Raw genomic sequence first — 12,917 nt, 5'->3', positions numbered from 1 at the left:
ATGTCATGCTCAGATCCCACACTTTCCAATACATCTTCATTAATTACTGCCACCCTTCCCATCCTTTGATATGCACAAAGAGATATCATTCCCTTAGTCTATTGGCCATCCCTCTAAAATGTCCTTTGAGTTCATTTAGTCCATGACTTTGGGCTCCAGATGTCATAAAGGTCCTTCACAAGCAGTGTGTGATGTTGGATCATTGCATGCTGAAATCAGCTCTGGTTGCGCCTCTCCATAACTACCTGAAAGGAGGTTGCAGTGAGGACTGTGTCCGTCTCTTTTCTCAGGTGACAAGCGATAGGACACATAGCAATAGCCTCAAATTGCACCAGTGGAGATTTAGACTGGATATCAGGAAGAATTTCTTCACAGAAAGGTTGGTTAGGCATTGGAACAGGCTTCCCAGGGAGGTGGTGGAGTCACCATCCCTGGAGATATTTAAGAGACATGTGGACATGATACATAGTTTAGCAGTGGACTTGTACTGTTAGGACTTGATGATCTTGAAGTTTTTTTTCCAACTGAAATAATTCTACGATTCTATGATCACCACTATGCTTGCTCAGTTTCATCACTGCTGCACTTGCCCAGCTCCATCAAGATGCATTCTTCATTTGTTTGGATAACTCCTACTGCAATACCATTGACATAGTAGTGATGACATACAGCATTATATAGCAATTAACATCCTACAATTCAAATCATTAAGTATTCTCATTCAAGATCAAATCTCCTTGAGGTACACACTGGACTTACCCATCCTTACGCATTACCCACCAAGTACACCCAGGTTCTTAAGGAAAAGTAATCCCACATTGATTTGCCTTTGCTTGAGGCAGGAATAACCCAGCCTGTCTTCCCCAGCATGTTTTTAATGTGCACTACAGGGACTTTATTCCCTTCTACAGTACGTAAGAGTTTTGATTGGGCAGGGCCAGTTTGGTTGACAGATCCCCTAGAGTTGACTAACCAGGTGGCCTTTGCTGAATGTGTATTCCAATGCTTGAATGTTCCAGCACCCATTACTCTCAGTGTAGTCTTTAACAATCCATTGTAACGTTCAATTTTCCCAGAGGCTGCTGCATGACAGGGGTTGTGATATACCCACTGAATGCCATACTCTTTGGCCCATGTGTCTATGAGGTTGTTTCTGAAATGAGTCCCATTGTCTGAATCAATCCTTCCTGGGGTGCCATGTTGCCATAGAACTTCCTTTTCAAGGCCCAGGATAGTGTTCCGGGCAATGGCACGGGGCACAGGATATGTTTGCAACCATCTGGTGGTTGCTTCCACCATTGTAAGCACATGGCGCTTGCCATCTGCCAGGTCTCCTGATATTTATATTTCAGCCATCGTCCTCCATACCAGAGAGGCTTTAACTGCTTGACTTGTTTGATTGCAGCACGTTTCACATTCATGGATAACATGTTGCCCTATTTTCAGCTGGGATAGACTTCATTTTCTTCCTAGTAGCCAGTACGGTGCTGTGGTTTTGGATTTAGGATGAAAATAATGCTGATAACAGACCAGTGTTTCAGTTGTTGCTGAGCAGTGCTTATACAGAGTCAAGGACTTTTCATCTTCTCCCAACCTCTCTGCCAGTGAGGAGACTGGGAGTGCACAAGAAGCTGGGAGGGGACGCAGCCAGGACAGCTGATCCAAACTGGCCAAAGGGATATTCCACACCATATGACATCATGCTGAACAATACAACTGAGGGGAGTTTGCTGCGGAGGGTTGCCATTGCTCCGGGACTGGATGCGTATCAGCTGGCTGGTGGTGAGCTATTGCATTGTGCATCACTTGTTTTGTTTATTCTTTTTTTGTTGCTATTATGGGTTCTTTTCTTTTCTTTTCTTTTCTTTTCTTTTCTTTTCTTTTCTTTTCTTTTCTTTTCTTTTCTTTTCTTTTTTTTTTCTTTTCCCTTTCCTTTCCTTATTGTCCTTAGTCCATGAATTCTTACACTTCTCAATTTTCTCCCCCATCTACTGCAGGAAGGGGAGTGAGCAAACAGCCATGTGGTGTTTAGCTGCCTACCAGGTTAAACCACAACAGATACAAAAAGTAAAAGTTGTCCCCAGTGGAGCCATCAGTGTCTGCTGCTCTTCCAATCCCCCATAGTCCCATTCTGCTCCATCTGTTCAGGGTCTGTACAAAGAAGGCCTGTTGTCATCAGCAAAACATCTTCCCCTGTTCTTCCTTTCCCTGTGGACACTGCTGGTGCTTGTCCATGAAGTAGAGCCCTTACTTCTCCCACAGCAGGGAATGCCTGTATCTTAGAAACACACATGCACAGCGTAGTTATTGCTAGGAAGTCATCTTTTTTCTCCCAGACTCGTCTGTCTGCTTCCCATCCAATAGTCAGCAGAGGTAAGCATGGGCCCTGTGATCAGCATATGGCATGAGCACACTTATAGAGCCCAGCAATCATTGGCACTGGTTAAAACAGCAGGATGCAATCATGGAAGAAGGATTATTCTGTCTGGAAGAAGACGTATTTATGTCTAGCTGGGGATAGAACACTAGCAATTTCCCTCTCTTGTCTAAAGAATTGTGACACCTGTTGATGAAGTCACATACTGCAACAAACACTGCCTTTAAGAGCACGGCTAACCAACTGTGGGAGCCAGAGTGTGGGAGCAATGAATAGTAAGCTACAGTCATGAGTAAAGATATGGCAAAGTTAACACATGCTATTTTGGAGTGGAGACATAGAATCATAGAACAGTGTTCCAGGAAGCTGTGAAGTGAAGCCAATTGGCACTAGCAGTCTGTGCTGCATGCATATGCTCCTGTACCATCTCAAGAGTGGGAGGAGCAGCAGAAGCTAAGGCAAGCTGAAAAGCTTGTTCAGTAAGTGAATAGACCTCAGCCTCACTTGTCTCTTCTTCCTGCTGTTAACTCTTGCTGTATTATACTGCAGATGTCTGGCTTCTGCAGCCTCTTTCTTATACCTTTACAGCCTTTCTTATACCTTCACACTCTTCTCATATCCTGACCCCTCAAGAAGAGGTACACAGGTGGACTTCAGTGAGCACTGTCTAGACAGTAGCAAGACTTGTGTTATGACCCCTTCCAGTCAAATGATTCTGCCAAATACCTTTTCAGCATCTCTCATTCCTTCAAATTTAAAACCGTATGTAAACAGTTGAACATAAATAGTTGTCTGCATTTTGATTGTTTTATGCTTCACATTGCTTTTTAATCATTCACTGTATTTTCTTCATTGAGCAATTATTAAGCAATTAAATTGAAATTAGAAAGCAATTGAATTGCAATTCTGGGATCTGGAAAACAAGCCAGGAAGTGATCTGTATACATGGTGTGAGAAACTAAGTTGTGCTTTTGCAGTAGAGAACTAATTTTCTGTATTCTAAGGTAGTTGTGTAGTCGTAATAAAGAGAAATGCTAAGTAGATAAGTGGACAGAAGGCCTCACTGTTCCAAAACAAGGTAGAAGCTTCAGAAAAACAGGATGAGCAGTGTGAGAACAGTAAAACAAAGATCACAAGTTCTCAAAACATAAGAAAGGAGAAATTAAAGGGTTGAAAAAAAGAAAAAGTTGTACGTATATGGTATAGAGGAGCATCAAGTAGCTTGTGAACCTGTAGTACTCAGCCAATGAGGAAACAGGGGAGGTGATCAGGTGTCAGGTAATAGGGAATAAACTGTTATGATTTGTTTACTAAAATGCACTCCTAATTGACAGGACGCCTGCTATTGCAATCACGAATAAAATAACTTCACAGAACATCCTGTCTGAAGAAAATTATTTGAGATTTTTCTCACAATGGTCAGGGAGTGAGTGATTAAAAACTGTGGTCCTTAAATATCAGGAGCTCTGTTCTAGAACAAATAAGACAAGGAAAAAAGAGACTGAAAACAAAAGGTGGGGGGAATTATGTTCTCTTTGTTTCAATTCAACTATACACAGTTTTGCAGAACAACAAATGTGAGTTTTTATATAAAATAGCTTACAGGGCATCCATCACAGTTTGACTTTCCTGATTCTCATGCACAGGTGCAAGTAGTTGCTAATCCCAATAATATATTGAGAATTTCTGTGCTTGGAGTAACCTGGTCTGCTGTAATTCCGTCTGCATATACCTATTCATCCTGTATGTGACTATTAATGAACAAGAAGGCTCAGACAGTCTTGATACAGATGCACCAGGTCACATATAGCTGTCACCAGGCAAGGATCCATGCTTCTGCTACTGCAGTCACTGCTCAAGTAAAAGCAAAAATTACGTATGTATTGCTTTTGCAGTGCTGAATGGTGTCCTGGCAGTGAAGTAGCGCTTTGAAGGCAGTAGTTTCTGGCTGGCAATATCGGGAAAGTCTGAGATTATAAACAGAAGGCCAGCTCTTCCAAAGAGATCAATCCACAGGCATCCCCACAGGCAAACAGGATGGAGAAGTGAACTGCTGCATATGAGCAAAGGAAATAACTTTCCTTTGAATTTAGTCTTTGACATTCATAACATATCCTTAAAATATCTTGGCAGAACTAAAGAATCAGATTTCAGCATAGCAATTAGGCTTCCTCTGAAGAAAAAGAAACATAAATGAAATGTTTGTTAAACTTGTACCTCTTCAGATTTAAAGTCAAATAGAAAAGAAGGATATTTTATTATAAAAATGCAGTAATTACTCTGTTTTCTAATAACAGTTCCTCAGTGCATGCTTTCAAAACAATTTTTTTTTTTCTTTAAAACACTACAGATAAGGAAGAAAGGATTTCAACATCAATTCCATTTTGTACTGATTCCTTCTTAAGACAGATTCATTTCAAAAAGGGTGAAGGAAAGGACGAAGCAAAGGGGAGGAGGGCAAGGGTGAAACAAAGGGGCCAAGCAAGTATATTACTACATCTAACTTCTGGAAATAAATACAACAGTGGAAGAATATCTGTCAATTTATTCTGCCCCTGGTCCCCAATCTGTTGTGGAGCAAAGTGATTATAATTATATCTTTAAAATGTTAACAGAGTTACCAAAAGTTAGTTCACTCAGTGACTGAACCAAATCACTGGAAACATAAACACACAAAAGTGGTGGAAAAGCTACATATCTTGTGTGTCTTTGAAAAAACATCTGGATGTCTGAAGCATTTCATAGAAGGGAAGTAAAACTGCATTATTAGCTCAAAAATTTCAAGTTGTTCAGGAGCATCTCTTGGTTTTTAATTGGTAATATAGTTAACCAAAAAAAAAAATCACAGAATCACAGAATTTCTAGGTTGGAAGAGACCTCAGGATCATCGAGTCCAACCTCTGACCTAACGCTAGCAGTCCTCCACTAAACCATATCCCTAAGCTCTACATCTAAACGTCTTTTAAAGACTTCCAGGGATGGTGACTCCACCACTTCCCTGGGCAGCCTGTTCCAATGTCTAACAACCCTTTTGGTAAAGAAGTTCTTCCTAACTGTGTGGGCTGAGAGGGGGAGGGGGCTGTTCCTCCTGAACAACCACTACGCGTTTGGGGCCCTGCTTCCCAGGACGTGGCTGAACACCGCTCGCTGATGGGAAGTAGAGAATAATTTTTCCTCTCTCTGTGCTTCCGCGCGGACTGATTGCTTCTTTTGTCTCTGTTTTTTTCCTCCCATTCCCTTTCCCTTTAATTAAACCTTTCTTATCTCAAACCTCGAGTTCTCTGTGTTGTATTTTCTCCCCCTTCCTCTTTGAGGAGAGGGGGAGTGAGAGAGCGGTTGTGGTGGAGCTCGGCTGCCCACCTGAGTAAAACCACCACAGTCCTTTTTGGCGCCCAACGTGGGGCTCGAGGGTTGAGATAACAATAGCATTGATTGAAGTATTTACAACTAACATATTGGTAGTCATAATGCTCGGTTTTCTGGTAATACTTTTCTGTGTGGATATGTTGTATATAGCCCACTCTCTGTTTTCTTTTTTCCTTTACATCTGATCGGAGAAAGTGTTGAAGTCTGTGCTTGTTTTTTTATCATGTTGTGCTGTAACATACTGGCCTTCAGTTTTGTTTGGTATTCAAACCCGGCATTGTTATCCTCCTGGTCTCCTGGAGATTATCTTATTGAAAATATTAGGAATTACAGTGCCTTCTACTTTTCTCCCTGTGGGCTAATTACAGCAGCCTTTCAGTATCTTGGATACCCCTGGTCAGATATTATCCTCCTATCACTAGGTCTAGTGTTTGTCATCTTCCCCAAAGTAAAGCAATTTATTAAGAATATTATTCAAGGACCTGTCCCCAGACAAAGTTGTGGGTGGCAAGGTGTGTAGGGGGATTTGGGCAGGTACCTATCACGGTTTTCTCCTCCAATGGTTCTAAATTTCACCCCTGAACAAGTACAAAATCCAAGAAAACTGGTGGAATGTTTGAAAGACGTATGCCCTGACCCTGGCAATACTAGAGAACTCCACCAGCTGGCTGCACTCTGCTGGGGTCTGGCTTATGCCTATCAGATGTCAATTAACATTGCCCAGCACCCTCAAGGGGATAGGGAGGCTCCTGAATTTGATAATGAGACAGCACACACTGTGACCACCCTAGAGGACCGACCATCTATGGTATCAGTCGCCCCTGTAGTAAAGACGAAACAGTGGAAACGGAGATCAGGTCGTTTAGTAAGGGAAGAAGCTCCTCCTACGGATGAGGGAGAAGAGGAAAAGGCAGGCAGCTCTAAAGCAGCGTTATCACGGCAACATCGCGAAGAAGAGACTGAAATCATAGATGAATCAGAAACTACTCGGTCTCTATCTCTGAGTGAGCTGCGAGAAATACGGAAAGACTTCAGTCGCCATCCAGGTGAGCACATCCTCACTTGGCTGCTTCGATGCTGGGATAGTGGGGCCAATACCCAACAGCTAGAAGGCAACGAAGCCAAGCAGCTGGGATCCCTTTCTAGAGAAAGACTCATTGATAGAGTAATTGGAAGAGAGGCACAAGTCATCAGCCTCTGGAGGCGAATCCTAACAGCAGTGAAAGAAAGGTATCCCCACAAAGAGGATATTGTCTACCAAGTAAACAAATGGACCACTATGGATAAGGGCCTCCAGCAGCTGCGGGAATTAGCTGTGCTGGAGATGCTTTATAGTGATTTAAACTACGCCCAGGCACCTAAAGACCCCGATGAAGTGCAATGCACAGCGTCCATGTGGCGGAAGTTTGTACGAGCTGCACCCCCAACACATGCCAGCACACTGGCAGTCATGGGTTGGGACGAGGGGATGGGGCCAACTGTGGATACCGTGTCCAACCAGCTTCATAAATATGAAGAAAATCTCTCTCCCCCAGTACGGGGCTGCATTTCAGCTGTGGAGAAACTGTCCCAACGGTTAGACGAACACATAGCTTCGTCCTCACCTAAACGGAAAAATCTTTCGGCCATCAAGCGCCAGCAGTCCCTGGCTCAAACAAGGGAGAATCCGGGACGCACACCGCGAGGTACCTTGTGGTTTTATTTACGTGACCACGGGGAAGATATGAGGAAGTGGGATGGTGAACCAACCTCGGCCCTAGCTGCTCGGGTACGTGAGCTACGGAAAGATACAACAGCAACAAAGAGGGCCCCTAGGAAGATTGCTGCCCCAGTTTCTGTTGAACAGTCCCCCAGAGGCAGTAGAAGGAATAGTATTACTCCTGACCCTGATGAAGAGATTTCTGCTTCACGTTTGGAAGAAATAATTGATAGATACTCCGACCAGGATTAGTGGGGCCCTGCCTCTGGCCAGGTAGAGGAGAGGGACAACCGGATTTACTGGACTGTGTGGATTCGATGGCCTGGCACACCGGAACCGCAAAAATATAAAGCTTTAGTGGACACAGGCGCACAGTGTACCCTAATGCCGTCAGGCCACCAAGGGGCAGAACCCATCTCTATCTCCGGAGTGACGGGGGGATCCCAAGAGCTAACCATATTGGAAGCTGAAGTGAGTCTAACTGGGAATGAGTGGCAAAAGCACCCCATCGTGACTGGCCCAGAGGCTCCGTGCATCCTTGGCATAGACTACCTCAGGAAAGGGTACTTCAAGGATCCAAAAGGGTACCGGTGGGCTTTTGGCATAGCTGCCTTGAGCACAGAGAAGATTAAGCAGCTGTCTACCCTGCCTGGTCTCTCACAAGACCCTTCTGCTGTAGGATTGCTGAGGATTGAAGAACAGCAAGTGCCAATTGCGACTACAACTGTGCACCGGCGGCAATATCACACCAACCGAGACTCCCTGATTCCTATCCATGAGTTAGTTCACCATCTGGAGAGCCAAGGAGTGATCAGCAAGACTCATTCACCTTTTAACAGTCCTATATGGCCAGTGCGGAAGTCCAATGGCGAGTGGAGGCTAACAGTGGACTATCGGGGCCTGAATGAAGTCACACCACCACTAAGTGCAGCAGTGCCAGACATGCTAGAACTCCAGTATGAGCTAGAGTCAAAGGCAGCCAAGTGGTATGCTACAATTGATATCGCTAATGCATTTTTCTCTATCCCTCTAGCAGCAGCATGCAGGCCACAATTCGCTTTCACTTGGAGGGGCATTCAGTATACTTGGAATCGACTGCCCCAGGGGTGGAAACATAGCCCTACCATCTGCCATGGACTGATCCAGACGACACTGGAACAGGGGAACGCTCCTGAACACCTGCAGTATATCGATGATATCATCGTATGGGGTAACACAGCAGAAGAAGTTTTTGGGAAAGGGAAGAAAATAATTCAAATTCTTCTGAAAGCTGGATTTGCCATTAAACAGAATAAAGTCAAGGGACCTGCACAGGAAATCCAGTTCTTGGGGGTAAAATGGCAGGATGGACGTCGCCACATTCCGACGGATGTGATCAACAAAATAACAGTTATGTCTCCGCCAACTAGCAAAAAAGAAACACAAGCTTTCCTAGGTCTTGTGGGATTTTGGAGAATGCATGTGCCAGGCTATAGTCAGCTTGTGAGTCCTCTATATCAAGTGACTCGAAAGAGGAACTCTTTCGAGTGGGGCCCCGAGCAACAACAGGCCTTTGAACAACTCAAACAAGAAATAGCTCGTGCAGTAGCCCTTGGGCCTGTCCGTACTGGACCAGCTGTGCAAAACATACTGTACACTGCAGCTGGGGAGCATGGGCTCACCTGGAGCCTCTGGCAGAAGACCCCAGGAGAAACTCGAGGCCGACCTTTGGGGTTCTGGAGCCGGGCCTATCGAGGATCAGAAGCCAATTACACCCCAACTGAAAAGGAAATATTAACAGCATATGAGGGGATTAGAGCAGCTTCAGAAGTTGTTGGTACAGAAGCACAACTTCTCTTGGCCCCACGGCTACCTGTGTTACATTGGATGTTCAAAGAGAAAATCCCCACTACACATCATGCAACCGATGCTACGTGGAGTAAATGGGTAGCGTTAATTACACAGCGGGCTCGAATGGGGAAACCCAATCGCCCGGGAATCCTGGAAGAGATTATGGACTGGCCAGAGGGCAGGGATTTCGGAGCACCGACAGAAGAAGTAACGCGTGCTGAAGAGGCACCACCATACAATGAGTTGCCAGAAGACAGAAAGCAGTATGTGTTGTTCACTGATGGATCCTGCTGTGTGGTAGGGAGCCATCGGAAGTGGAAAGCTGCTGTGTGGAGTCCCACACGACAAGTTGTGGAGGCCATGGAAGGGGAAGGTGAGTCAAGTCAGTATGCAGAAGTGAAAGCTATACAACTGGCCCTAGAAATTGCTGAAAGAGAAAAGTGGCCGGTACTGTATCTCTACACTGACTCATGGATGGTGGCAAATGCTCTGTGGGGGTGGCTGCGACAATGGAAACAGAACAACTGGCAGCGCAGAGGTAAACCTATCTGGGCTGCTACCCTGTGGCAAGATATTGCTGCCCGGGTAGAAAACCTGGCTGTAAAGGTACGTCATGTAGATGCCCATATGCCTAAGAATCGTGCTACCGAAGAACATCAGAACAACGAAGAAGTAGATCGAGCTTCAAAAATTGAAATAGCTCAGGTGGACCTGGACTGGGGACGTAAGGGTGAACTGTTTGTAGCTCGATGGGCTCATGAAACATCAGGACATCTGGGGAGGGACGCCACATATAGATGGGCTCGTGATCGAGGGGTGGACCTGACCATTGAGGCCATCACACAGGTTACCCATCAGTGTGAGACCTGTGCTGCAATTAAACGAGCCATGAGGGTAAAGTCTCCCTGGAACAGGGGGAGATGGCTTGGATTTCGATATGGTGAGGCCTGGCAGATTGACTACATCGGACCACTTCCACAAACCCGCCAAGGCAAACGGTACATACTCACCATGGTAGAAGCAACTACTGGGTGGCTGGAAACATACCCTGTAAACCATGCCACGGCCCGAAACACTATCTTGGGCCTGGAAAGGCAAGTGCTGTGGCGACATGGTACACCGGAGAGAATAGAGTCCGACAATGAGAGTCACTTCCGAAACAATTTGATCACTTCCTGGGCCAAGAGACATGGCATTGAATGGGTGTATCACATCCCTTATCACCCACAAGCCTCTGGGAAGGTTGAGAGGTACAATGGACTGTTAAAAACTATGCTGCAAGCATTGGGTGCTGGGACATGGAAACATTGGGATATAAATCTACCAGAGGCCACTTGGCTAGTTAACAACAGGGGGTCTGAAAGCCGTCCTGGTCCTGCTGAAACAAAACCCCTACACACTGTGGGAGAAGCTAAAGTCCCTGTAGTGCGTGTGGGGAAGTGGATGGGGAAGGCGGTGTGGGTTGCCCCTGCCTCGGGAAAAGGCAAACCCACTCGTGGGATTGTCTTTGCCCAAGGACCAGGGTATACCTGGTGGGTAATGCAGAAAGATGGGGATATCAAGTGTGTGCCTCAAGGAGATTTAACACTGGGAGAAAATTAATCTGTCATCCAAGTTATGTGTTGTAGGAGGACACTGCAGAACCAATGACAGGTCAACTTTGCAAGGAACCGGGCAAGTGCAACACTGATGTGAGCTAAGCTCGTGCTGGTGTCAAGAAAACCAACTTTGCCTGCCCTGAGTGACCACTTTGACAGATGAAGGCGAAACCATCAACAGTTTTTATGAGCATTTTGGGAAAAGACCTATAGAATAAAAAGAAGTACAGACATAAAAATGCTTCAATGGACAGAAAACAATGGTGATGAGAACATCTATATACTAAACTGTACCTGATTGTGACACAAATGTTATGGAATAAGGGGTGGAAGTTGTGTTGGGTCTGTCTGAGCTGGAGTCACCTTTTCCCTGCAGCAGCCCACACAGTGCTGTACTCTGCACTCGTAGCTGGAACAGCACTGATATCACTCCAGTGTTGTGTCTATTGCTGCATAGTGCTGGCACAGCATCAGGACTCCTTCCAAGCCCCCAAGAGCCAGCAGACTGGGGGTGGGCAAGTGATGGGGAGGGGACATTGCTGGGGCAGCTGACCTAAACCAAAGGGATATTCCATAACACCTGATGTCACACTCAGCAATAAAAGGGGGGGCTCTCGTGGGGGAGGGGGCTGTTCCTCCTGAACAACCACTACACGTTTGGGGCCCTGCTTCCCAGGACGTGGCCGAACACCGCTCGCTGATGGGAAGTAGAGAATAATTTTTCCTCTCTCTGTGCTTCCGCGCGGACTGATTGCTTCTTTTGTCTCTGTTTTTTTCCTCCCATTCCCTTTCCCTTTAATTAAACCTTTCTTATCTCAACCCTCGAGTTCTCTGTGTTGTATTTTCTCCCCCTTCCTCTTTGAGGAGAGGGGGAGTGAGAGAGCGGTTGTGGTGGAGCTCGGCTGCCCACCTGAGTAAAACCACCACACTAACATCCAACCTAAACCTCCCCTGGCGCAACTTTAGCCCATTCCCCCTCGTCCTGTCACCAGGCACATGGGAGAACAGACCAACCCCCACCTCGCTACAACCTCCTTTAAGGTACCTGTAGAGAGCAATAAGGTCGCCCCTGAGCCTCCTTTTCTCCAGGCTGAACAAGCCCAGCTCCCTCAGCCGCTCCTCGTAGGACTTGTTCTCCAGGCCCCTCACCAGCTTCGTCACCCTTCTCTGCACCCGCTCAAGCACCTTGATGTCCTTCTTGTAGCGAGGGGCCCAAAACTGAACACAGTACTCGAGGTGCGGCCTCACCAGAGCCGAGTACAGGGGGACGATCACTTCCCTAGACCAGCTGGCCACACTGCTTCTTATGCAAGCCAGGATGCCGTTGGCCTTCTTGGCCACCTGAGCACACTGCTGACTCATATTCAGCCAACTATCAACCATCACTCCCAGGTCCTTCTCTGCCTGGCAGCTTTCCAACCACTCATCTCCCAGCCTGTAGCTCTGCTTGGGGTTGTTGCGCCCCAGGTGCAGGACCCGGCACTTGGCCTTGTTGAACTTCATGCAGTTGACCTCAGCCCATCGGTCCAGCCTATCCAGATCCTCCTGCAGAGCCTTCCTACCCTCGAGCAGATCGACACATGCACCTAACTTGGTGTCATCTGCAAACTTACTGAGGGTGCACTCAATGCCCCCATCCAGATCATCGATAACAATATTAAAGAGGACCGGCCCCAGTACTGAGCCCTGGGGGACGCCACTAGTGACTGGCCCTTCTTGTAGATGGGCGTCACATTTGCTAGCCGCCAGTCGACTGGGACCTCCCCTGATAGCCAGGACTGTTGATAAATAATGGAAAGTGGCTTGGACAGATCCTCCGCCATTTCTCTCAGTATCCTCGGGTGGATCCCATCTGGCCCCATCGACTTGCATACATCCAAGTGCCATAGCAGGTCGCCAATCATTTCCTCATGGATAGTGAGGGCCACATTCGGCTCCCCATCCCCTTCCACCAGCTCAGGGTACTGGATATCCAGAGAACAACTGGTTTTGCCGCTAAAGACTGAGGCAAAGAAGGCATTAAGCACCTCTGCCTTTTCCTCCAAAA

The 12,917-nt window shown here is 46.4% G+C and overlaps 2 protein-coding genes and 1 long non-coding RNA gene across 6 annotated transcripts in view; 2 read left to right on the top strand and 1 right to left on the bottom strand.

Moving 5' to 3' along the window:
* Nucleotides 1-12,917, top strand: part of LOC311426402 — a 579,678-nt gene that overhangs the window by 105,590 nt on the left and 461,171 nt on the right. The window lies entirely within an intron of this gene.
* The window catches only part of LOC311426323 (secretory carrier-associated membrane protein 1-like), a 145,490-nt gene that overhangs the window by 124,622 nt on the left and 7,951 nt on the right, over nucleotides 1-12,917 (bottom strand). The gene's annotated exons all lie outside the window — the stretch shown is intronic.
* LOC311426268 (uncharacterized protein) overlaps nucleotides 6,271-12,917 on the top strand; it is a 36,532-nt gene continuing 29,885 nt past the window's right edge. Inside the window, exon 1 of the mRNA XM_084502509.1 lies at nucleotides 6,271-10,514. Within this exon, the coding sequence (XP_084358635.1) occupies nucleotides 7,827-10,514 (2,688 nt within the window). The 5' untranslated portion in view covers nucleotides 6,271-7,826. The remainder of the gene's footprint in view (nucleotides 10,515-12,917) is intronic.

The sequence above is a fragment of the Aythya ferina genome (assembly GCF_964211825.1).
Source record: "Aythya ferina genome assembly, chromosome: W".
NCBI classification, from domain to species: Eukaryota; Metazoa; Chordata; class Aves; order Anseriformes; family Anatidae; genus Aythya; species Aythya ferina.
The sequence above is the reverse complement of the archived record's forward strand: the minus strand, read 5'-3'. Positions and strand labels throughout refer to the sequence as shown.